This window comes from Bombina bombina, chromosome 2 (assembly GCF_027579735.1).
Source record: "Bombina bombina isolate aBomBom1 chromosome 2, aBomBom1.pri, whole genome shotgun sequence".
NCBI classification, from domain to species: Eukaryota; Metazoa; Chordata; class Amphibia; order Anura; family Bombinatoridae; genus Bombina; species Bombina bombina.
In genome coordinates, this window is record NC_069500.1 from 420,997,989 (window position 1) to 421,023,021 (window position 25,033).

The 25,033-nt window shown below is 39.5% G+C and overlaps 1 protein-coding gene across 1 annotated transcript in view; it reads left to right on the forward strand.

Annotated features, from left to right (window-relative positions):
• ESS2 (ess-2 splicing factor homolog) overlaps positions 1–17,260 on the forward strand; it is a 38,342-nt gene extending 21,082 nt beyond the window's left edge. The window contains exons 9-10 of the mRNA XM_053701963.1: positions 13,921–14,036; positions 15,208–17,260. Coding sequence (XP_053557938.1) covers positions 13,921–14,036; positions 15,208–15,493 — 402 coding nt within the window. The 3' untranslated portion in view covers positions 15,494–17,260. The remainder of the gene's footprint in view (positions 1–13,920; positions 14,037–15,207) is intronic.
• The last annotated feature ends 7,773 nt before the right edge of the window (positions 17,261–25,033 follow it).

Below are 25,033 nucleotides of genomic sequence, written 5' to 3' on the forward strand. Positions count from 1 at the left end.
GCATATACCTTGACACTGTCTTGTAGCAATCCTGCAATCGGAAAATACAGAAATCCCTAGAACATAAAGTATCTCACATAAAGAGGACAAATTAGACATATGACACACTTTATCTGTCATACAAATCTTCTATAAAACGACCAATTGGGCTAAAAGAGGTTGCTCCTAGGTGGTAACTCTCTCTATAAAACAAGCCACTGAACAGTTTGTTCCCCGTAGAGCACTTCTCTTTCTGTATGCATTTTTATTGTGACCCTGGGTAAGTCTCCCTAAGGGTGATGGGGGAAACCTCACTGACGAGGCCCACAGAAGTCATAAACGATCAGCTGGGGTTGCCAAGTTCCTTCTTCAGAGGAAGATTGCCTGGTATTTCGGGGCTGGACTGACCTTACTAGGTGGGATCAGACTGATATACTTCAGGACAGTTCTCTTTTGTGAAAAGCACAATTTTGCTAAAAGAGGCTGCTCCCAGGTGGTAACTCGCTATAGAACAAGCTACTGAGTGGTTGTTCATTCCTGGTAGAGCGCTTCCCTTTCTGTATACACTTTGTCATCCTGACTGAAATACGCTTACTTGCTGATGAACTTTCTGACACTGAGGCACTCTCAGACATACACAGGTAGTGAGAAATGTAAAGAGGGTGTGCAAATGAACATGGGAAGGAGAGAATAAGCAGAACTATTGAAAAAAGAAAAAAAATGTAGGTAGGAAAGAGAATAAAGAGTGTGAATGAGCAGAGGGTGTAAATTATATTGGTATAGTGAGAGCTGAAGTAGTAGTGACAAGCAGCAGGATATTGTACAGTGAGTGGGGGAGAGAAGTGAAATAATGTGGGGAAGATGAAGAATAAACAAAACAGAAGGTGGGTAGAGGTGGGGGTGGCAGAAGGTAGATTAGAGGTGAGGCTGAAAATGGGCAGAGGGATAAGAGGAAATGGTTTAACCCCTTAAGGACCAAGGACGTACAGGGTACGTCCTACAAAAACTCACTTAACGACCAAGGATGTACCCTGTACGTCCTCAGGGGTTTCAAGCGGTTGAAGTGATCGTGATTGCTTCCAGCCGCTTTCAATGTATTGCAGTGATGTCTCGATATTGAGGCATCACTGCAAAACCTTTTTTTACCCACCGATGCAGAGAGCGCCATGGTGCAGATCGTTGGTGGGTGGGAGCCATTGCAGGGAGGCGGGTGTGTGGCCCATCGCTGGAGAACTTCCGGCCAGTAGTGAGAAATGATTTGCGCGGGTTGTGTGTGCACGTGCGATCACTAACCAAGATGTGGTGGGAGAGGGAGGGGGGAATAATGTTGGGGAGGGGGGAGGGTATTGGGGGGGCAGCTACACTACAGAAAAAGTGTAATTTATAAACAAAAATGACAAATTTTATTGCAAAGTGGGTACTGGCAGACAGCTGCCAGTACCCAAAAGGGTGGCAAATAGTTAGAGGGAGGAGGGTTAGGGAGCTGTTTGGGGGGGCTCAAGCAGGTTGGGTGGTAAGGGGGATCCTACACTGCAGAAAATTTATATAGTTAAAATGTTTTTTTTTTTTTTTTTTTTTTAAAAAAAACAAAAACAAAAATTTTTTTTATTTATTTTTTACTGGCAGACTTTCCGCCAGTACTAAAGATGGTCAGGGAGGGATCAAGGGGTGGGATGTGTCAGGTGGCTGATCTCTACAGTAAAGCTAAAATTAACCCTTCAAGCTCCTTACAAGCTACCTAATTAACCCCGTCACTGCTAGGCATAATAGAAGTGTGGTATGTAGCGGCCTTCTAATTACCAAAAAGCAATGCCAAAGCCATATATGTCTGCTTTTTCTGAATAAAGGGGATCCCAGAGAAGCATTTACAACCATTTGTGCCATAATTGCACAAGCTGTTTGTAAATAATTTCAGTGAGAAACCTAAAGTTTGTGAAAAAAGTTAGTAAAAAAAGTGAACAATTTTTTTTATTTGATCGCATTTGGCGGTGAAATGGTGGCATGAAATATACCAAAAATCAGGACAAAATTTAGAAACTATTTAGCATGGGTATTTTTGGGTGGTTGTAGATGTGTAACAGATTTTGGGGGTCAAAGTTAGAAAAAGTGTGTGTGTGTGTTTTTTTTTTTTTGTTGGTTTTTTCAATTTTTTTCTCTTTTTTTATTTTTTTATTTTATTTTTTTTTAAAAATTTTTATTGAGATTCTTGAGACATAACATAAAGCAAAATAACTTAACAAGTACTATACATGAACAAGGAAGGCTGTTACCACGCAGTGGATATATAATTAACCGGTAAATCCTTTATAACAGCAAATAACTAATACTTAGTTATCAATAAGTTGAGAATCTCGTTTTATAACATATTGAATAGCATTTGACAGTGGTTAATTCGATGACTACTCATGAACCAACTGATATAGGAAACGATAAGGTACTTAGAATGATAACCACAGAAATTATACATTTACAGTAACATATTTTAGAGTGAACATTGTCCTAATAAACAATACAAACCATAAATTCTTGACATCTTCATCTCAAACATTTGAGTACCCCTCGAAGAGGAGAGTGATATGATAGGATATCTCAGTTTGACCAACATCAGCGGGTAAACACCGCTTAGCAGTAGTCAAAAAGAAGTGTCAAGGTTCTAATGTAACAATGTTTCACATGCGTAATAACCTATATGGGGGGGAGGGCATTAACAAGAAAATATAAATGCAACAGTAAGAACCCAGGCCTAGGTCTGGGTTTGATAATAGGGGGAGGGCGGAGCCAGCGAAAATATAATATAAGTAAATACTCAAGGGCCATAAAAATTTTGTATATAATAATATTATAAGATGGCAGTTCTTATGAGGCTATGTTATAAGTAAAAAGACGAGGACATATGTGGAATGAGCCCCTCTCCTGGGGATATACCAGCTATAGGCGATGTGGGTAAAAGGAGTAGGAGTATGACCCCCAGGCAACAAATACCGGCGGGAAAGGGAGGAGAGGGGTCCCAACGGGAACAGGCAACTGGTCCTAATAATATCTACCCCATAGAGAGAACAATTTTCTAAAAATATAAATATAATACGGCTTGGAATGTATTCCCTATGGGCAGCTCTGATAACTGATGCCGACAAGACAGAGATCCATGAGGTACAGATACGTGGCTGAGGAGATTTCATTAAGGACTGGAGATTATGACTCACAACAGTACCTCCTAGGTGGTGGGGGGTGCTATGTTACACTCCTATGTCTTTGAAGGATATCAGTGTATTAAAGAAGGGAGTCATAAATGAGAATAACATAATAAATGGAAAGTGTTACAAACTGCTCCCGTTAAGCCTCAAGACAACATGAAATTGACTAGTCAACATGATATACACCATCCATGACCGTAGAATCACAATAATTAAAGGATACATGTGCTATGGACCGTACAGTACTTGGACCTTTTACTCCATGTAACATTTAGTAGCTAAAGATATAGGGATCTTATAAGATGCTAATGCAATCATATTATAATAGCACAACATAGGATGCTGAAAATAGTATAGATCAGCCTCAGTTAAAGATTGTAAATATCTGGATGTTATCATATCAATTTATAAGTATAATAGCCTATGAAGTATTAAATTAGTCTGAAGATATTACCTGAAGGCTATTGTAATGAAAGGTCTATGCCCCTTGTGGGTATCTGCAGATAACAAACATATAATCTCACTCAGTATTACCACATATACCTGTAGGCTTGAGTAAATCATCAAGTTGTGAGGCCCCTTTATTAAAAGGCATAGTGTAAATATTGTAGGTATACCCAGCTAGCGTATAGGTAACAATCTCCAGGGACTATCATTTGTGGAGGTATACATGAATTAGCGTGAATGTAAAACATAGACATAACTGAAATGAACAGTGTTATTACCATTTTAACTAAACTCCTTTGGGGTTATCATAACAGCTAATAATTATTGTTGGAGGAGATAAAATCTCTGTAGAAAAACATGGACATCTACCTTAGAAAGTGCTTGGCAACCAAAGCTACGACTATAGTATACTGCTTGTCTAAAAATATTGATATAAGACAATAAACAAGACAATAGTGGGTGCAGTATGAGGCGATAACTAGCTAACAAAATATGAATGAGCGAATGTATTTCAATAAGGCTGCCAACACGTTATCAGCCAGGATGTGCATATATATATATTAACAAATAGACTTAAATATATATAGGTAATGTGTCTAAGATAGCGATATGGAAGGCCTTCAATAATATAGTTGTTCACAAACAGAGTTATAAGACAAATTAGACGAAAGGAGAACACCAACAGGATATGACCAAGCAATCTACTTAAAATAAAAATAGTTGCCCATGTTTTGAACCTATTGTACTAGTAGATAGTCCAGGTTGGTATACAAAAAATAATGTAAATACATACTCACTATCCGTACCACATAATCTCTCTGTTAAATTAACAAGTCTTCTTCAAAAGATTGAATTGCTACCTGAAATATGTTAGCATGCACAAATGTAGAAGTGAAGGGATACCTAATACAGAGTAAAATTAGTTCTTGGTGCGGTGAGCAATCAGAAACAGAACAAGGGAAAACAGTCAACATATAAATGAATCAGTCGCAAACATATTTAAACCGTCTTAACATTAGGAGCATACATTAGGGGCATACAGTAAGTTGTACGTTTTTAGTGGGGGGAAATCTCAAATACGTTGAGGTTTTATCTCCTACTAACTGCAGAGTTCTCTGCTGCTTTATCCGATTCCAACTGCTTGAGGGGAACAACGGTTGGGGCTCTCAGGATTAGCAATGTCCAGACTTTTTTGCGGGCATGAGATTAGGGGTTACCTGCCTATCATGTCTCCCATGTAATGTAGTTACCGCTGGCAGATTAACAGAGGACCCTCTCTCCCAGCCCAGTTCAGATCCCGGTCTGATATTACCTATGAACCTTGTTGGAATATCAAGAGGAGCATGCTGCAGTCCCCCAGATGATCCGCCCTTAGAGAAGACCTGCATTGTACTTGGATGTGTTAGCGTTCCTGCTCCAAGGCTGTCAGCACTCATAACGCAGGTCGTGTCTCCAAAGGAAGGGATAGATTGTGCCACCCCCCCTGAAGCAGACCCAAAAGCTAGAACGCTCTCTAGGAGCCGAGCTGTGGTGGTACGGGGAGTTACTGCAGCTGTAGATTTCTCAGCTTGGATGCGCTGCTTGTAAGAAAGGAGAATCACCTCTGTTTATGGCTCCGCCGATTCAGTCAAATTAATGCAGGGGTCTGGAGTGCATCTCAAGCTACTGCACCTCATGTTCACTGTTAGGTTGCCAGGGGGAGTCACCACATTATCTGGAATCTCGGATTGGAATTGTAGCGTAGGCCCTGTCCCGTGGTATGGGATCCATGCATGCGGCTGAACATTCCAACCGTGGTATGAAGGCCAATAATAGAGATATGAGGTCCCCTTTCAGGCTTTTATAGTGCCTCTCTAGGGACTGTTGGGTGCGATGATCCCACAAGTCTAAGGCTTCCATGGTAGAAGTGCGATTTGAGTGTGGGTATTCTCTGATGGCTCCACGTGGCTTAGCTTAGAAAGCAAATAAAAATTCCTAATAATGTATTCTCAGGATGACTTGTCTCTTACTTTTAGGAGAATAATGGAATAAGTTGGTAATCTAGTGCACTATAATAAAGGCTCAGACCCTCTATGTACAACTTAAAGTTTATAATTATACCCAAGGGCCCAGAGCTCCATGAAAACACGTCCGTCTGCCTCTGTAGTTGGCTCTGCCCTGTCCCCTTTTTTTTTTTTTTTTAATAGTAAATTTATAAGATATGATGAAAATAATTCTATCTTTAGAAATTCCATTTAATAGCGAGAAAAACGGTATATAATACAGTATCTCACAAAAGTGAGTACACCCCTCACATTTTTGTAAATATTTTAGTATATCTTTCTCCTGTTAAGTGTGGTCAGTCCACGGGTCATCATTACTTCTGGGATATTATCTCCTCCCCTACAGGAAGTGCAAGAGGATTCACCCAGCAGAGCTGCTATATAGCTCCTCCCCTCTACGTCACCCCCAGTCATTCTCTTGCACCCAACGAATAGATAGGATGTGTGAGAGGACTGTGGTGATTTTAATTAGTTATTACCTTCAATCAAAAGTTTGTTATTTTATTATAGCACCGGAGTGTGTTATTTATTCTCTGGTAGAATTTGAAGAAGAATCTACCTGAGTTTTTCTATGATTTTAGCCGGAGTAGTTAAGATCATATTGCTGTTTCTCGGCCATCTGAGGAGAGGTAAACTTCAGATCAGGGGACAGCGGGCAGATTAATCTGCAAAGAGGTATGTAGCAGTTTATTATTTTCTGACATGGAATTGATGAGAAAATCCTGCCATACCGTTATAATGTAAACTCAGCCTTAAATGCAGTAGATGTAGCTGGTATCAGGCTGTCATGTATGTATATTTCACACTTCAGTATTCTGGGGAATGGTACTTCACTGGATTTATACTGTATGCATAGACTTAACCTAATTTGCAGGGACTTGCAATAGGTTTTAAATAACAATTCATTTATTGAGGTTAAACGTTTTTTTGCTGGCATGTAAAATCGTTTATTTCTCTGAGGTACTGGGTGAAAAAATGTTTTGGGCACTATTTTTTCCACTTGGCAATAGTTTTGTTTAAATTAAAGCAGTTTTCTGATCTCTCTCACTGTTATGTGTGAGGGGGAGGGGCCATTTTTGGCGCTTTTACTACGCATCAAAAAACTCAGTCAGAAGTTCATTTTCTTCCTGCATGATCCGGTTCATCTCTACAGAACTCAGGGATCTCCAAAGCTTGTTTTGAGGGAGGTAATTATTCACAGCAGAGCTGTGAAGATTGTAGTTGACTGATAAAAAACGTTTATTTGTGTATTTTTTCTGCTGTCAGGGTTAGTTATCCTTTGCTAATGGGAACAATCCTTTGCTAAAATTGTGTATTTTTTACAAAGATTTGATGCTATAACTTATTTATTTTCAACTGTCATAATTTTTTCTGTGCTTCTTATAGGCACAGTTCGTTTTCATATTATTGTAAATTACTTGAAAAGCATTTCCAAGTTGCTAGTTTATTGCTAGTGTGTTAAACATGTCTGATTCAGAGGAAGATACATGTGCTATATGTGCTAATGCCAAAGTGGAGCCCAATAGAAATTTATGTACTAATTGTATTGATGTTACTTTAAATAAAAGTCAATCTGTACAAACTGAACATATTTCACCTAACAACGAGGGGAGAGTTATGCCGACTAACTCGCCTCACGTGTCAGTACCTGCATCTCCCGCTCGGGAGGTGCGTGATATTGTAGCGCCGAGTACATCTGGGCGGCCATTTCAAATCACATTACAGGATATGGCTACTGTTATGACTGAAGTTTTGGCTAAATTACCAGAACTTAGAGGCAAGCGTGATCACTCTGGGGTGAGAACAGAGTGCGCTGATAATACTAGGGCCATGTCAGACACTGCGTCACAGGTGGCAGAACATGAGGACGGAGAACTTCATTCTGTGGATGACGGTTCTGATCCAAACAGACTGGATTCAGATATTTCAAATTTTAAATTTAAGCTGGAAAACCTCCGTGTATTACTAGGGGAGGTGTTAGCGGCTCTGAATGATTGTAACACAGTTGCAATACCAGAGAAAATGTGTAGGTTGGATAAATATTTTGCGGTACCGGCGAGTACTGATGTTTTTCCTATACCTAAGAGACTTACTGAAATTGTTACTAAGGAGTGGGATAGGCCCGGTGTGCCGTTCTCACCTCCTCCGATATTTAGAAAAATGTTTCCAATAGACGCCACCACACGGGACTTATGGCAAACGGTCCCTAAGGTGGAGGGAGCAGTTTCTACTTTAGCTAAGCGTACCACTATCCCGGTGGAGGATAGCTGTGCTTTTTCAGATCCAATGGATAAAAAATTAGAGGGTTACCTTAAGAAAATGTTTGTTCAACAAGGTTTTATATTGCAACCTCTTGCATGTATTGCGCCTGTCACGGCTGCAGCAGCATTTTGGTTTGAGTCTCTGGAAGAGACACTTCAATCATCTACACTAGATGAGATTACACACAAACTTAAAGCCCTTAAGTTAGCTAACTCATTTATTTCAGATGCCGTAGTACATTTAACTAAACTTACGGCTAAGAATTCCGGATTTGCCATTCAGGCACGCAGAGCACTGTGGCTAAAATCCTGGTCAGCTGATGTTACTTCTAAATCTAAATTGCTTAATATACCTTTCAAAGGGCAAACCTTATTCGGGCCCGGGTTGAAAGAGATTATCGCTGACATTACAGGAGGTAAAGGCCATGCCCTGCCTCAGGACAAAGCCAAACCTAGGGCTAGACAGTCTAATTTTCGTTCCTTTCGTAATTTCAAAGCAGGAACAGCATCAACTTCCTCTGCACCAAAACAGGAAGGAGCTGTTGCTCGCTACAGACAAGGCTGGAAACCTAACCAGTCCTGGAACAAGGGCAAGCAGGCCAGGAAACCTGCTGCTGCCCCTAAGACAGCATGAATCGAGGGCCCCCGATCCGGGAACGGATCTAGTAGGGGGCAGACTTTCTCTCTTTGCCCAGGCTTGGGCAAGAGATGTTCAGGATCCCTGGGCGTTAGAGATCATATCTCAGGGATACCTTCTGGACTTCAAATCCTCTCCCCCAAGAGGGAGATTTCATCTGTCAAGGTTGTCAACAAACCAAATAAAGAAAGAAGCGTTCCTACGCTGCGTACAAGATCTTTTATTAATGGGAGTGATCCATCCAGTTCCGCGGTCGGAACAAGGACAAGGGTTTTACTCAAATCTGTTTGTAGTTCCCAAAAAAGAGGGAACTTTCAGGCCAATCTTAGATTTAAAGATCCTAAACAAATTCCTAAGAGTTCCATCGTTCAAGATGGAAACTATTCGAACAATTTTGCCCATGATTCAAGAGGGTCAGTACATGACCACAGTGGATTTAAAGGATGCTTACCTTCACATACCGATTCACAGAAATCATTACCGGTATCTAAGGTTTGCCTTTCTAGACAGGCATTACCAGTTTGTAGCTCTTCCATTCGGATTGGCTACGGCTCCAAGAATCTTCACAAAGGTTCTGGGTACTCTTCTGGCGGTACTAAGACCGTGAGGAATTTCGGTAGCTCCGTACCTAGACGACATTCTGATACAAGCTTCAAGCTTTCAAACTGCCAAGTCTCATACAGAGTTAGTACTGGCATTTCTAAGGTCGCATGGATGGAAGGTGAACGAAAAGAAGAGTTCTCTCTTTCCACTCACAAGAGTTCCCTTCTTGGGGACTCTGATAGATTCTGTAGAAATGAAGATTTACCTGACAGAAGACAGGTTAACAAAGCTTCAAAATGCATGCCGTGTCCTTCATTCCATTCAACACCCGTCAGTAGCTCAATGCATGGAGGTGATCGGCTTAATGGTAGCGGCAATGGACATAGTACCTTTTGCACGCCTACATCTCAGACCGCTGCAATTGTGCATGCTAAGTCAGTGGAATGGGGATTACTCAAATTTGTCCCCCACTCTGAATCTGAATCAAGAGACCAGAAATTCTCTTCTATGGTGGCTTTATCGGCCACACCTGTCCAGGGGGATGCCATTCAGCAGGCCGGACTGGACAATTGTAACAACAGACGCCAGCCTACTAGGTTGGGGCGCTGTCTGGAATTCTCTGAAGGCTCAGGGACTATGGAATCAGGAGGAGAGTCTCCTTCCAATAAACATTCTGGAATTGAGAGCAGTTCTCAATGCCCTTCTGGCTTGGCCCCAGTTAACAACTCGGGGGTTCATCAGGTTTCAGTCGGACAACATCACGACTGTAGCTTACATCAACCATCAGGGAGGGACAAGAAGCTCCCTAGCAATGATGGAAGTATCAAAGATAATTCGCTGGGCAGAGTCTCACTCTTGCCACCTGTCTGCAATCCACATCCCGGGAGTGGAGAACTGGGAGGCGGATTTCTTAAGTCGTCAGACTTTTCATCCGGGGGAGTGGGAACTTCATCCGGAGGTCTTTGCCCAGATACTTCGACGTTGGGGCAAACCAGAGATAGATCTCATGGCGTCTCGTCAGAACGCCAAGCTTCCTCGCTACGGGTCCAGATCCAGGGATCCGGGAGCGGTTTTGATAGATGCTTTGACAGCACCTTGGACCTTCGGGATGGCTTATGTGTTTCCACCCTTCCTGATGCTTCCTCGATTGATTGCCAGAATCAAACAGGAGAGAGCATCAGTGATTCTAATAGCACCTGCATGGCCACGCAGGACTTGGTATGCAGATCTAGTGGACATGTCATCCTGTCCGCCTTGGTCTCTACCTCTGAAACAGGACCTTCTGATCCAGGGTCCATTCAAACATCAAAATCTAACTTCTCTGAAGCTGACTGCTTGGAAATTGAACGCTTGATTTTATCAAAACGTGGGTTTTCTGAGCCAGTTATTGATACCTTAATACAGGCTAGGAAGCCTGTTACCAGAATGATTTACCATAAAATATGGCGTAAATACTTATATTGGTGCGAATCCAAGAGTTACTCATGGAGTAAGGTTAGGATTCCAAGGATATTGTCTTTTCTACAAGAAGGTTTAGAAAAGGGGTTATCCGCTAGTTCTTTAAAGGGACAGATTTCAGCTCTGTCCATTCTTTTACACAAACGTCTGTCAGAAGTTCCGGACGTTCAAGCTTTTTGTCAGGCTTTAGCTAGGATCAAGCCTGTGTTTAAAACTGTTTCTCCGCCATGGAGTTTGAACTTAGTTCTTAATGTTTTACAGGGTGTTCCGTCTGAACCCCTTCATTCCATTGATATCAAGTTGTTATCTTGGAAAGTTCTGTTTTTAATGGCTATTTCCTCGGCTCGAAGAGTCTCTGAGTTATCTGCCTTACATTGTGATTCTCCTTATCTGATTTTTCATTCTGACAAGGTAGTTCTGCGTACTAAACCTGGGTTCCTACCTAAGGTGGTCACTAACAGGAATATCAATCAAGAGATCGTTGTTCCATCTTTGTGTCCTAATCCTTCCTCGAAGAAGGAACGTCTGCTACACAATCTAGATGTAGTCCGTGCCCTGAAATTTTATCTACAGGCAACTAAGGATTTTCGTCAAACGTCTTCCCTGTTTATCGTTTATTCTGGTCAGAGGAGAGGTCAAAAAGCTTCGGCTACCTCTCTCTCTTTTTTTGGCTTCGTAGCATAATACGATTAGCCTATGAGACTGCTGGACAGCAGCCTCCTGAAAGAATTACAGCTCATTCTACTAGAGCTGTGGCTTCCACTTGGGCCTTTAAGAATGAGGCTTCTGTTGAACAGATTTGCAAGGCTGCAACTTGGTCTTCTCCTCATACTTTTTCCAAATTTTACAAATTTGACACTTTTGCTTCTTCGGAGGCTGTTTTTGGGAGAAAGGTTCTTCAGGCAGTGGTTCCCTCCGTATAAAGAGCCTGCCTGTCCCTCCCGTCATCCGTGTACTTTTGCTTTGGTATTGGTATCCCAGAAGTAATGATGACCCGTGGACTGACCACACTTAACAGGAGAAAACAAAATTTATGCTTACCTGATAAATTCATTTCTCCTGTAGTGTGGTCAGTCCACGGCCCGCCCTGTTTTTTATGGCAGGCTAAAGATTTTTTTGGATTATACTCCAGTCACCACTACACCCTTGGGCTTCTCCTTTCTCGTTGGTCCTTTGGTCGAATGACTGGAGGTGACGTAGAGGGGAGGAGCTATATAGCAGCTCTGCTGGGTGAATCCTCTTGCACTTCCTGTAGGGGAGGAGATAATATCCCAGAAGTAATGATGACCCGTGGACTGACCACACTACAGGAGAAATGAATTTATCAGGTAAGCATAAATTTTGTTTTTCGTGTGACAACACTGAAGAAATGGCACTTTGCTACAATGTGAAGTATTGAGTGTACAGCCTGTATAAGTGTAAATTTGCTGTCCCCTCAAAATCACTCAACACACAGCCATTAATGTCTAAACCGTTGGCAACAAAAGTGAGTACACCCCTAAGTGGAAATGTCCAAATTGGGCCCAATTAGCCATTTTCCCTCCCCGGTGTCATGTGACTCATTAGTGTTACAAGGTCTCAGGTGTGAATGGGGAGCAGGTGTGTTAAATTTGATGTTATTGCTCTCACATTCTCTCATACTGGTCACTGGAAATTCAACATGGCACCTCATAGCAAAGAACTCTCTGAGGATCTGAAAAAAAGAATTGTTGCTCTACATAAAGATGGCCTAGGCTATAAGAAAATTGCCAAGACCCTGAAACTGAGCTGCAGCACGGTGGGCAAGACCATACAGCGGTTTCACAGGACAGGTTCCATTCAGAACAGGCCTTGCCACGGTCGACCAAAGAAGTTGAGTGCACATGCTCAGCATCATATCCAGAGGTTGTCTTTAGGAAATAGACGTATGAACGCTGCCAGCATTGCAGCAGAGGTTGAAGGGGTGGGGGGGTCAGCCTGTCAGTGCTCAGACCATACGCTGCATACTGCATCAAATTGGTCTGCATGGCTGTCGTCCCAGAAGGAAGCCTCTTCTAAAGATGATGCACAAGAAAGCCTGCAAACAGTTTGCTGAAGACAAGCAGACTAAAGACATGGATTACTGAAACCATGTCCTGTGGTCTGATGAAACCAAGATAAACTTATTTGGTTCAGATGGTGTCAAGCGTGTGTGGTGGAAACCAGGTGAGGAGTACAAAGACAACAAGTGTGTCTTGCCTACAGTCGAGCATGGTGGTGGGAGTGTCATGGTCTGGGCCTGCATGAGTGCTGCCTGCACTGGGGAGCTACAGTTCATTGAGGTAACCATGAATGCCAACATGTACTGTGGCATACTGAAGCAGAGCATGATCCCCTCCCTTGGAAAAATTGGGCCGCAGGGCAGTATTCCACCATAACGACCCCAAACACACCTCCAAGACGACCACTGCCTTGCTAAAGAAGCTGAGGGTAAAGGTGATGGACTGGCCAAGCATACCTCCAGACCTAAACCCTAATGAGCATCTGTGGGGCATCCTCAAACGGAAGGTGAGTGATAGCAAGGTCTCTAACATCCACCATTTCTGTAATGTTGTCATGGAGGAGTGGAAGAGGACTCCAGTGGCAACCTGTGAAGCTCTGGTGAACTCCATGCCCAAGAGGGTTAAGGCAGTGCTGGAAAATAATGGTGGCCACACAAAATATTGACACTTTGGACCCAATTTGGACATTTCCACTTAGGGGTGTACTCACTTTTGTTGCCAACGGTTTAGATATTAATGGTTGTGTGTTGAGTTATTTTGAGGGGGCAGCAAATTTACACTGTTATACAGGCTGTACACTCACTACTTTTACATTGTAGAAAAGTGTAATTTCTTCAGTGTTATCACATAAAAATATATAATAAAATATTTACAAAAATGTGAGGGGTGTACTCACTTTTGTGAGATACTGTATGTGTGGGTACAGTAAATGAGTAAGAGGACATTTTAAAGCTAAACACAAACACTGCAGAAATGTAAAAATAGCCCTGGTCCCAAACAGTAAGAAAATTAAAAAGTGATGTGGTCACTAAAGGGTTAAGGAAGATGGAAAACAGGCGGTAGTGAGATTTATGCTGGAGAGGGCATGAAAATAAACAGATGTGTTGACAATGCAAGCGAATGAGCAGTAGAATCTTCTCTGCACACGCACACATGTAAGGTATATAAGTAAACACTGACATGAAGATGTTGTACAAGTGGTTGTTTGTGGATTGCATTTCAAAGGAACAAATAAACAGTTGGTAATCGAAAACACTTAAGACAATCGTCATTTCATTTGTTTACCAGTTTTGCTATTTGTATTTTTACGTATATTTCTTTAACGTTCATTTAATATAGATTTTGGAGCCAGGTCGCAGAGAGCGTCTAGGTTTGAAAATGGCAAATGAAGCAGCAGCCAAGAACAGAGCAAATAAGCAGGAAGCCTTGAGGAAAGTGACGGAAAACCTGGCCAAGTGAGTGAAGAGAATATAAATGATAGATTCTAACACATAGGCAACCCAGCTCCAATGAGAATTGTATTTGTTAATGAAACATTTGGTTTTGTTTAAATATTAAACTTTTTTTTTTCAATACAGAGCTTTTTACTTTAAATAATTTAATAGCAATTTGCTTTTAAACACACATTTTTATTGCTAAAATTATTATCCAGTTATAAACAGTTTCCTTGTCTGTTCCATCTGATGTAACTTGACTGTACCAGTGACTCTCGACAAAGGTGCCCATGTCCCCAGTATGAGCTAGAGCTTGAAAAATTCTATTTGGTGGATGCTGAAATATTTACAGCAACTGAGCTGCGTACGGGCACTGCAGAATGTAAAACTCAATTATGTAAAGGTTTTCATGATACACCATAAAGTATTGCCAAAAATATAGTTCTGATGCTACCATATTTCTAGGTGCTACTTCTAATTTGTTGACCTGTTAAAGGGGCGTGCTAAATATAATTTTATGTTCTTTTACTTTGAAAATTATATATTTTCTTTGCCAAGTAAATAAAAAAGGTAAGAATCACTGCTTTATAAGCAAAGGAGCTGATTACTTTACATGACTGTAATAAAGGGACATGGAACCCAAATGTTTTCTTTCATTATTCAGACAAAGCATGCAACAACATTCCAGTTTAATTCTATTATCTAATTTGCTTCATTGTCTTGGTATCCTTTGTTGAAAAGAATACCTAGGTAGGCTCAGGAGCAACAATGTATTACTGGGAGCTAGCTGTCGATTGGTGACTGCCTCTTGTTGTTGGCTCTCCTGATGTGCTCAGCTAGCTCCCAGTAGGGCATTGCTGCTCCTTCAACAAAGGATGTTAAGAAAATGAAACAAATTTGATAACAAAAGAAAATTGGAAAGTTGTTTAAAATTGTACTGAATCATGAAAGAAAAATGTTGGGTTTCATATCCCTTTAAATTGAAAGTCTTACATTTTCACAAGCAAATTTATTTTGGCTATGAAATGAGTCTAATATATATCTTGCTTTTTTTTTTAGTTGTTACTCATCAGATTACTCTCATGACCATCTGCCACCCCGTGTAAACCAACACTTCTGTTTTGTAGCACTGTAGTGAAGCAAGCAATGCATGATAACATACAATATCCATATGATTTATTTTCTCTTCCAGCCTGACACCCAAAGGACTGAGTCCATCTATGTCTCCTGCTCTACAACGTTTAGTAAATAGGACTTCAAGTAAATACACTGATAAGGCTTTGAGAGCCAGTTACACCCCATCACCTGCACATCATGGAACCCCAGGCTATAAAACTCCTGCAGGTGTCCTTCAAACACCTACTGTAACGCCTGGTCAAATGACTTCATCTCAGACCCCTGCAGCACCAGATCCCACGTCCATTACTGACAACCTGCTACACCTTCCTAAACGGAGGAAGGCGTCAGACTTCTTCTGAACAACAGCTTGTCCAAGACTTAATTGCACAGGATTTTAAGAGTTAGATGTTTCAAAAGGATTCAAGAGAACCTAACCTGTTTGCTTATGGCTGCAGTTCTATTCGCTTGGCATTCAGAGACACTTTTACAGGTTCTTAGACGAATTGCCTCATAAAAATAGGCTTTTTTCAAAACACTGACAATTTCACAAATATTTGAAGCAATTTTTTTTTTTATCTGCTGATTGAATGTGTTTAAAAAAAAAATGCCTGCAGAATGATTGGTGAGCATCTATAGAAGGTGTTTTTTTTTTTTCCTGCCGATAATATAACTGCATATGATTCTTTTTCTTAAGCTGTATTTGTTTTACAGTTTAAAATATACAATCCTTTTAAATATATGCAAATATTGTTTTTATCAAACCATTTCTTCTTTATATTATTTCTTGCTTTAGGTAAAAAAAAAAAACTCTGTATAATAATACATCGATAGAAACATACTGTGAAAGTCAGATTGAAAATGTAAGGTTTCATTTATTTTTATTATTAGAAATATGGATGTTGCTATATGCCTATGTCAAAAGGATGTATTCAAATGCATTGTAGGCTATACGAAGGGTCTAACATGGCTTTTTTAGGGTTTTGCAAATTGCTACAGGAACATGGTGCTCAGCGTCTTCATGTATATGAAACCACAGCAGTTAAGCTTGTTAACAAATATTTATAAATTGTTCAGTAAAAGCCTTAAAGTGAAACTAACAAAATATGCATGATTTATGTCCTGGCCTTCAATGTCTCACTAGTTAACAGGGACGGCTACCACAGAGAAAATTGGTTTTATCAGGACAGGAACCTCAATTTAAAAATAAAGCACAGTTAATACATTTTAAAAAAATAATTCTTTAGATGGAACCAATAATTTTTGTTCAGTATTATTACTCATTTATGGACATTCCAATCCATTTGGAAACAGCTGCTATGTGGTTTTCTAATTTCTTTTTACCTATTCAACTTTTACACTATTTTGCATATATATAATTTGTCAGGAGTATACCAATCCACAAGAATGTATTTATTTATTTACGTATGTATGTAACTTTCAAAAGCCTTGACCTCTTGAAAAACCATTTTTGCTCGTATTATGTGGAATTTCATGGTTAAGCTACAAAGCTTAAAGGGATATAAAGCCCACTTTTTTTTTCATAATTCTCTATCTTTATTTGAAAAGGCAGGAATGTAAGCTTAGGAGCCGGCCTATTTTTGTTTCAGCAGTACGCATCATGGGTAGCGCTTGCTGATTGGTTGCTTCATTTAGATAATAGGAGTAAATTAGAAGGTTGCTTAAAATTGCATGTTCCATCCGAATAAGGAAAGAACAAAATTGTGTTTCATATCTCTAAACCTAGGAATAAATGTTACATAATTCTATTTGCAGAATTATGTACCATAAGAATAGACGTATCTGTGGAATAAAAGGAAATTAATGATTTATGTCCCCAAAAGTTTACTTACCTTATATGTATTACCATTGCTGGGTAAGGCAGCCAACAGCTTTATTCAGTGCAGGAACAAGCTACATTTAGTTGAACTGGCATACTGTAACAAGCCTGTGACATTATATTTATGAAAAGAAAACGCAGAAGAGGATGGTGTTATAGGTAAAAAAGTAAACTGTTGGGGGCATATATCTTAATTTTTTTTTTCCACAGGTACAGTTATTCATAGTGCAGAATTATAACATGTATTGCTTTGTTTTACTGTCCCTTTAAATAAAGACCTCAGAATGTTTGTGCCCGCAAGGAAGTGTTTTTGTAATGTAAAAAAAAATTATCATCATAAAATTATGCAAAATAAGTCAACATTGCTAAAAGAATATTCTAATGCAGACATAACATACTGTTTTGCACTTTTCAGTTTTCAAAGTTATGTTCCTTTACTGTGCATGTAGAATCAACAGCTGTATGGTGATCCAGAGGCATTTGCTATTTTGTATCTTCCTAGATCTAAAAAAAAAAAAAGAAAAAAAAAGGTATATCATCTTGACAAGAGATCTATTTTGTATTGGTGAACGTTATGTTTTTTTTCCCTAGATTGTCCCAAAAGGATAACTACTGTATGTTATTTAAAGTTATTGTAAAGTTTAATGAATAAGTGCCCGGTATCTAAAACTAATCTTAAAAGCAGGGGCAGTTTCATTCATTATACTTTACAATGAAGCTTCTTTTTTAAAATACTTACCTTTCTTTATGGAAAACAGACCGGCGGTCCTCCGCCTGCATCTCCTGCTGTAGTTAGTACAGTGATGATGAATCCGGCTTCCTCCAATAGTTGAGTGGCCCCACGAGCTGGACGCCAAAAGGGGGGGGCAGCCATAGATTGGAGGAAGCCGGATTCGTCATTGCTGTGCTTACTACAGCAGGAGATGCGGGCGGAGGATCGCTGGTCTGTTTTCCATAAAAAAAAAGTAATTTAAAAAAGAAGCTTCATTGTAAAGTTTAATGAATTAAAGTGCCCCTGTTTTTAAGATTAATTTTAGATACATTTTAATGATCACTTTAATTTTGGCTTGTTCTAATAAGTGTGTTAGTCTGAATAACAAAATACAAATACTGGGTACTCATACTACTGCTGATCTTCTGTTCATTTGTTTGTTTGTTGTGTATGTTGGTATTTCTCATACTCTCATGTTAAGTACTGGTGGATATGTATAGGACAATATAGCAGTGGGCACAAAGTTGATGTATGAGCTGTAAATAACATAACATAATAATTTTTATTATCACTTGTGGTCCATACACAAAATGTTGGTGCAGGAATTGATTTTGGCAGCTTATAACTTAAATAAATCCTAGAAAGATGAATTGATATATCATCTCGTTTTAGCATTTTGCCATAAAGTGAGCATCCACTAACTTTTTTTTTTTTTTTTTTTTTTAACTTTTCTTTTTTAACTTTTTTTTTTTAAACTTTTTTTTTTCTAATCCTTATTAATTCTTATAAAAATACAAATATATTTAAATTTTTTTTTATGACCATTTTCAGTCACTTTTATTTTATTTTTTATTAGAGATATGTACACAACAGGTTCAGACATAAGACATCAGTTTTCAACATACTCAAGTACCTAGTTACATATTCAATAATAAGTGAAACAATAAACAACCTCAAGACATAATTTTGTTTGCACAACTGTATGTATTCTTTTAAAGGTACACTGAACCCTATTTTTTTTTCTATCGTGATTCAGATAGAGCATGCAATTTTAAGCAACTTTCTAATTTACTCCTATTAAATTATTTTCATTCTCTTGGTATTTTTATTTGAAATGCAAGAATGTAAGTTTAGATGCCGGCCCATTTTTGGTGAACACACTGTGTTCTTGCTGATTGGTGGGTAAATTCACCTACCAAGAAACAAGTGCTTTCCATGATTCTGAACCAAAACAATAGCTTAAATGCCTTCTTTTTCAAATAAAGAAAGCAAGAGAACAAAGTAAAATTGATAATAGGAGTAAATTAGAAAGTTGTTTAAAATTGCATGCTCTATCTGAATCACGAAAGAAAAAATTTGGGTTCAGTGTCCCTTTAAGTCCTTATTGCTTGGTTCAGAAAAGTTCAAGACTTCACACAGTCCATATAAAGGAATACAGCCAACAACATATAAAGATGACATTCCTCATTTAGTTACAATTTATTTATACAATTTTCATATCACCGAGATGTTACATAAAAACATACAGACATCAAAGGAAAAAACTAGAAATTTCAATTCAGTTCAATTTTGTCTCCACATAATCTTCCCAAATGCCTTTAATCTGAATATAAATGTCTGTACATTAAGACTTCATAAAATTATACTCTTCCAACCTAATCAAGTAATTACATTCTTGTAGTCATTGTGTGAGTGAGGGGGCAGACATGTCCTTCCATTGTGATACAGCAAGAATTTTCACGCTGTTACTATATTGAATAATTTTTGTTGTGTTGTATTTTGTTACTTTGTTTAACAAACATAAACATGGGTCTAGAGGGATGTGGAATCCGAGCAGTTTGCCCGCTTCATTTGAGACTTCTGCCCATATTGAAGATATTTGGGGCCATGTGTCCTATGGGTCCGTTCCATCTCCAACATTGTTCTTTGGAGATCTTGTACATTTTTTTACATCTAGCTGGTGTCATGTACCACCTTTGTAGAATTTTAAGGTTTAATTCTATAAAACTATTGGAGACTGAGGATCTTTTAACTGCATCAAAGATTAGCGATGAGTCTATATAAGAAATGTCTATATTTAACTCTGAACTCAACCTATCTATAAAATATGGGACATGACCTGGGTGGGCCTGTTGTAATAGTGAGTAAGGGAAAGGGCATGTTATAGTGGTGTCAATTTTCGGCACATGCTCTCAAAAGGAGCAAGTGTTCTAATCATGTTCCATTTTTGTTGGTGAGACATTATATATGAACTAGTCCTAAAGCCCGTGCACACGGGCCATTTTCTTTCATGTAATTAACAAGAGTCCATGAGCTAGTGACGTATGGGATATACATTCCTACCAGGAGGGGCAAAGTTTCCCAAACCTTAAAATGCCTATAAATACACCCCTCACCACACCCACAAATCAGTTTTACAAACTTTGCCTCCAAGGGAGGTGGTGAAGTAAGTTTGTGCTAGATTCTACGTTGATATGCGCTCCGCAGCAAGTTGGAGCCCGGTTTTCCTCTCAGCGTGCAGTGAATGTCAGAGGGATGTGAGGAGAGTATTGCCTATTGAATGCAGTGATCTCCTTCTACGGGGTCTATTTCATAAGGTTCTCTGTTATCGGTCGTAGAGATTCATCTCTTACCTCCCTTTTCAGATCGACGATATACTCTTATATTTACCATTTCCTCTACTGATTCTCGTTTCAGTACTGGTTTGGCTTTCTACAAACATGTAGATGAGTGTCCTGGGGTAAGTAAGTCTTATTTTCTGTGACACTCTAAGCTATGGTTGGGCACTTTATTTATAAAGTTCTAAATATATGTATTCAAACATTTATTTGCCTTGACTCAGAATGTTCAACTTTCCTTATTTCCAGACAGTCAGTTTCATATTTGGGATTATGCTTTAAATTATCATATTTTTTCTTACCTCAAAAATTTGACTTTTTTCCCTGTGGGCTGTTAGGCTCGCGGGGGCTGAAAATGCTTCATTTTATTGCGTCATTCTTGGCGCGGACTTTTTTGGCGCAAAAATTCTTTTCCGTTTCCGGCGTCATACGTGTCGCCGGAAGTTGCGTCATTTTTGACGTTATTTTGCGCCAAAAATGTCGGCGTTCCGGATGTGGCGTCATTTTTGGCGCCAAAAGCATTTAGGCGCCAAATAATGTGGGCGTCTTATTTGGCGCCAAAAAATATGGGCGTCGCTTTTGTCTCCACATTATTTCAGTCTCATTTTTCATTTGCTTCTGGTTGCTAGAAGCTTGATGTTTGGCATTTTTTTCCCATTCCTGAAACTGTCTTATAAGGAATTTGATCTATTTTGCTTTATATGTTGTTTTTTCTCTTACATATTGCAAGATGTCTCACGTTGCATCTGAGCCAGAAGATACTACAGGAAAACCACTGCCTGCTGGATCTACCAAAGCTAAGTGTATCTGCTGTAAACTTTTGGTAGCTATTCCTCCAGCTGTTGTTTGTAATAATTGTCATGACAAACTTGTTAAGCAGATAATATTTCCTTTAGTGATGTACCATTGCCTGTTGCAGTTCCCTCAACATCTAAGGTGCAGAATGTTCCTGATAACATAAGAGATTTTGTTTCTGAATCCATAAAGAAGGCTTTGTCTGTTATTTCTCCTTCTAGTAAACGTAAAAAGTCTTTTAAATCTTCTCTCTCTACAGATGAATTTTTAAATGAACACCATCATTCTGATTCTTTGGACTCTTCTGGTTCAGAGGATTCTGTCTCAGAGATTGATGCTGATAAATCTTCATATTTATTTAAGATGGAATTTATTCGCTCTTTACTTAAAGAAGTACTAATTGCTTTAGAAATAGAGGATTCTAGTCCTCTTGATACTAATTCTATACGTTTGGATAAGGTTTTTAAAGCTCCTGCGGTTATTCCAGAAGTCTTTCCTGTTCCTAATGCTATTTCTGCAGTAATTGCTAAGGAATGGGATAAATTGGGTAATTCATTTACTCCTTCTAAACGTTTTAAGCAATTATATCCTGTTCCGCCTGACAGGTTAGAATTTTGGGACAAAATCCCTAAAGTTGATGGGGCTATTTCTACCCTTGCTAAACGTACTACCATTCCTACGTCAGATGGTACCCTCGTTTAAGGATCCTTTAGATAGAAAAATTGAATCTTTTCTAAGAAAAGCTTATCTATGTTCAGGTAATCTTCTTAGACCTGCTATATCATTGGCTGATGTTGCTGCAGCTTCAACTTTTTGGTTGGAAACTCTAGCGCAACAAGTAACAAATCGTGATTCTCATGATATTATTATTCTTCTCCAGCATGCTAATAATTTCATCTGTGATGCCATTTTTGATATTATTAGAGTTGATGTTAGATTTATGTCTCTGGCTATCTTAGCCAGAAGAGCTTTATGGCTTAAGACTTGGAATGCTGATATGGCTTCTAAATCAACTCTACTTTCCATTTCTTTCCAGGGAAACAAATTATTTGGTTCTCAGTTGGATTCTATTATTTCAACTGTTACTGGTGGGAAAGGAACTTTTTTACCACAGGATAAAAAGTCTAAAGGTAAAAACAGGGCTAACAATCGTTTTCGTTCCTTTCGTTTCAACAAAGAACAAAAGCCTGATCCTTCGTCCTCAGGAGCAGTTTCAGTTTGGAAACCATCTCCAGTCTGGAATAAATCCAAGCCTGCTAGAAAGGCAAAGCCTGCTTCTAAGTTCACATGAAGGTACGGCCCTCATTCCAGTTCAGCTGGTAGGGGGCAGGTTACGTTTTTTCAAAGAAATTTGGATCAATTCTGTTCACAATCTTTGGATTCAGAACATTGTTTCAGAAGGGTACAGAATTGGTTTCAAGATGAGACCTCCTGCAAAGAGATTTTTTCTTTCCCATGTCCCAGTAAATCCAGTGAAAGCTCAAGCATTTCTGAATTGTGTTTCAGATCTAGAGTTGGCTGGAGTAATTATGCCAGTTCCAGTTCCGGAACAGGGGATGGGGTTTTATTCAAATCTCTTCATTGTACCAAAGAAGGAGAATTCCTTCAGACCAGTTCTGGATCTAAAATTATTGAATCGTTATGTAAGGATACCAACGTTCAAAATGGTAACTGTAAGGACTATATTGCCTTTTGTTCAGCAAGGGAATTTTATGTCCACAATAGATTTTCAGGATGCATATCTGCATATTCCGATTCATCCAGATCATTATCAGTTCCTGAGATTCTCTTTTCTAGACAAGCATTACCAATTTGTGGCTCTACCGTTTGGCCTTGCTACAGCTCCAAGAATTTTCACAAAGATTCTCGGTGCCCTTCTGTCTGTAATCAGAGAACAGGGTATTGTGGTATTTCCTTATTTGGACGATATCTTGGTACTTGCTCCGTCTTTACATTTAGCAGAGTCTCATACGAATCGACTTGTGTTGTTTCTTCAAGATCATGGTTGGAGGATCAATTTACCAAAAAGTTCTTTGATTCCTCAAACAAGGGTAACCTTTCTGGGTTTCCAGATAGATTCAGTGTCCATGACTTTGTCTTTAACAGACAAGAGACGTCTAAAATTGATTACAGCCTGTCGAAACCTTCAGTCTCAATCATTCCCTTCGGTAGCCTTATGCATGGAAATTCTAGGTCTTATGACTGCTGCATCGGACGCGATCCCCTTTGCTCGTTTTCACATGCGACCTCTTCAGCTCTGTATGCTGAACCAATGGTGCAGGGATTACACGAAGATATATCAATTAATATCTTTAAAACCGTTTGTTCGGCACTCTCTAACGTGGTGGACAGATCACCATCGTTTAATTCAGGGGGCTTCTTTTGTTCTTCCGACCTGGACTGTAATTTCAACAGATGCAAGTCTCACAGGTTGGGGAGCTGTGTGGGGATCTCTGACGGCACAAGGAGTTTGGGAATCTCAGGAGGTGAGATTACCGATCAATATCTTGGAACTCCGTGCAGTTTTCAGAGCTCTTCAGTTTTGGCCTCTTCTGAAGAGAGAATCGTTCATTTGTTTTCAGACAGACAATGTCACAACTGTGGCATACATCAATCATCAAGGAGGGACTCACAGTCCTCTGGCTATGAAAGAAGTATCTCGAATTTTGGTTTGGGCGGAATCCAGCTCCTGTCTAATCTCTGCGGTTCATATCCCAGGTGTAGACAATTGGGAAGCGGATTATCTCAGTCGCCAAACGTTGCATCCGGGCGAATGGTCTCTTCACCCAGAGGTATTTCTTCAGATTGTTCAATTGTGGGGGCTCCCAGAGATAGATCTGATGGCCTCTCATCTAAACAAGAAACTTCCCAGGTATCTGTCCAGATCCCGGGATCCTCAGGCGGAGGCAGTGGATGCATTATCACTTCCTTGGAAGTATCATCCTGCCTATATCTTTCCGCCTCTAGTTCTTCTTCCAAGAGTAATCTCCAAGATTCTGAGGGAATGCTCGTTTGTTCTGCTAATAGCTCCGGCATGGCCTCACAGGTTTTGGTATGCGGATCTTGTCCAGATGGCATCTTGCCAGCCATGGACTCTTCCGTTAAGACCAGACCTTCTGTCACAAGGTCCTTTTTTCCATCCGGATCTGAAATCCTTAAATTTAAAGGTATGGAGATTGAACGCTTGATTCTTGGTCATAGAGGTTTCTCTGACTCCGTGATTAATACTATGTTACAGGCTCGTAAATCTGTATCTCGAGAGATATATTATAGAGTCTGGAAGACTTATATTTCTTGGTGTCTTTCTCATCATTTTTCTTGGCATTCTTTTAGAATACCGAGAATTTTACAGTTTCTTCAGGATGGTTTAGATAAGGGTTTGTCCGCAAGTTCTTTGAAAGGACAAATCTCCGCTCTTTCTGTTCTTTTTCACAGAAAGATTGCTATTCTTCCTGATATTCATTGTTTTGTACAAGCTTTGGTTCGTATAAAACCTGTCATTAAGTCAATTTCTCCTCCTTGGAGTTTGAATTTGGTTCTGGGAGCTCTTCAAGCTCCTCCGTTTGAACCTATGCATTCATTGGACATTAAATTACTTTCTTGGAAAGTTTTGTTCCTTTTGGCCATCTCTTCTGCTAGAAGAGTTTCTGAATTATCTGCTCTTTCGTGTGAGTCTCCTTTTCTGATTTTTCATCAGGATAAGGCGGTGTTGCGAACTTCTTTTGAATTTTTACCTAAAGTTGTGAATTCCAACAACATTAGTAGAGAAATTGTGGTTCCTTCATTATGTCCTAATCCTAAGAATTCTAAGGAGAAATCATTGCATTCTTTGGATGTTGTTAGAGCTTTGAAATATTATGTTGAAGCTACGAAATCTTTCCGTAAGACTTCTAGTCTATTTGTTATCTTTTCCGGTTCTAGGAAAGGCCAGAAAGCT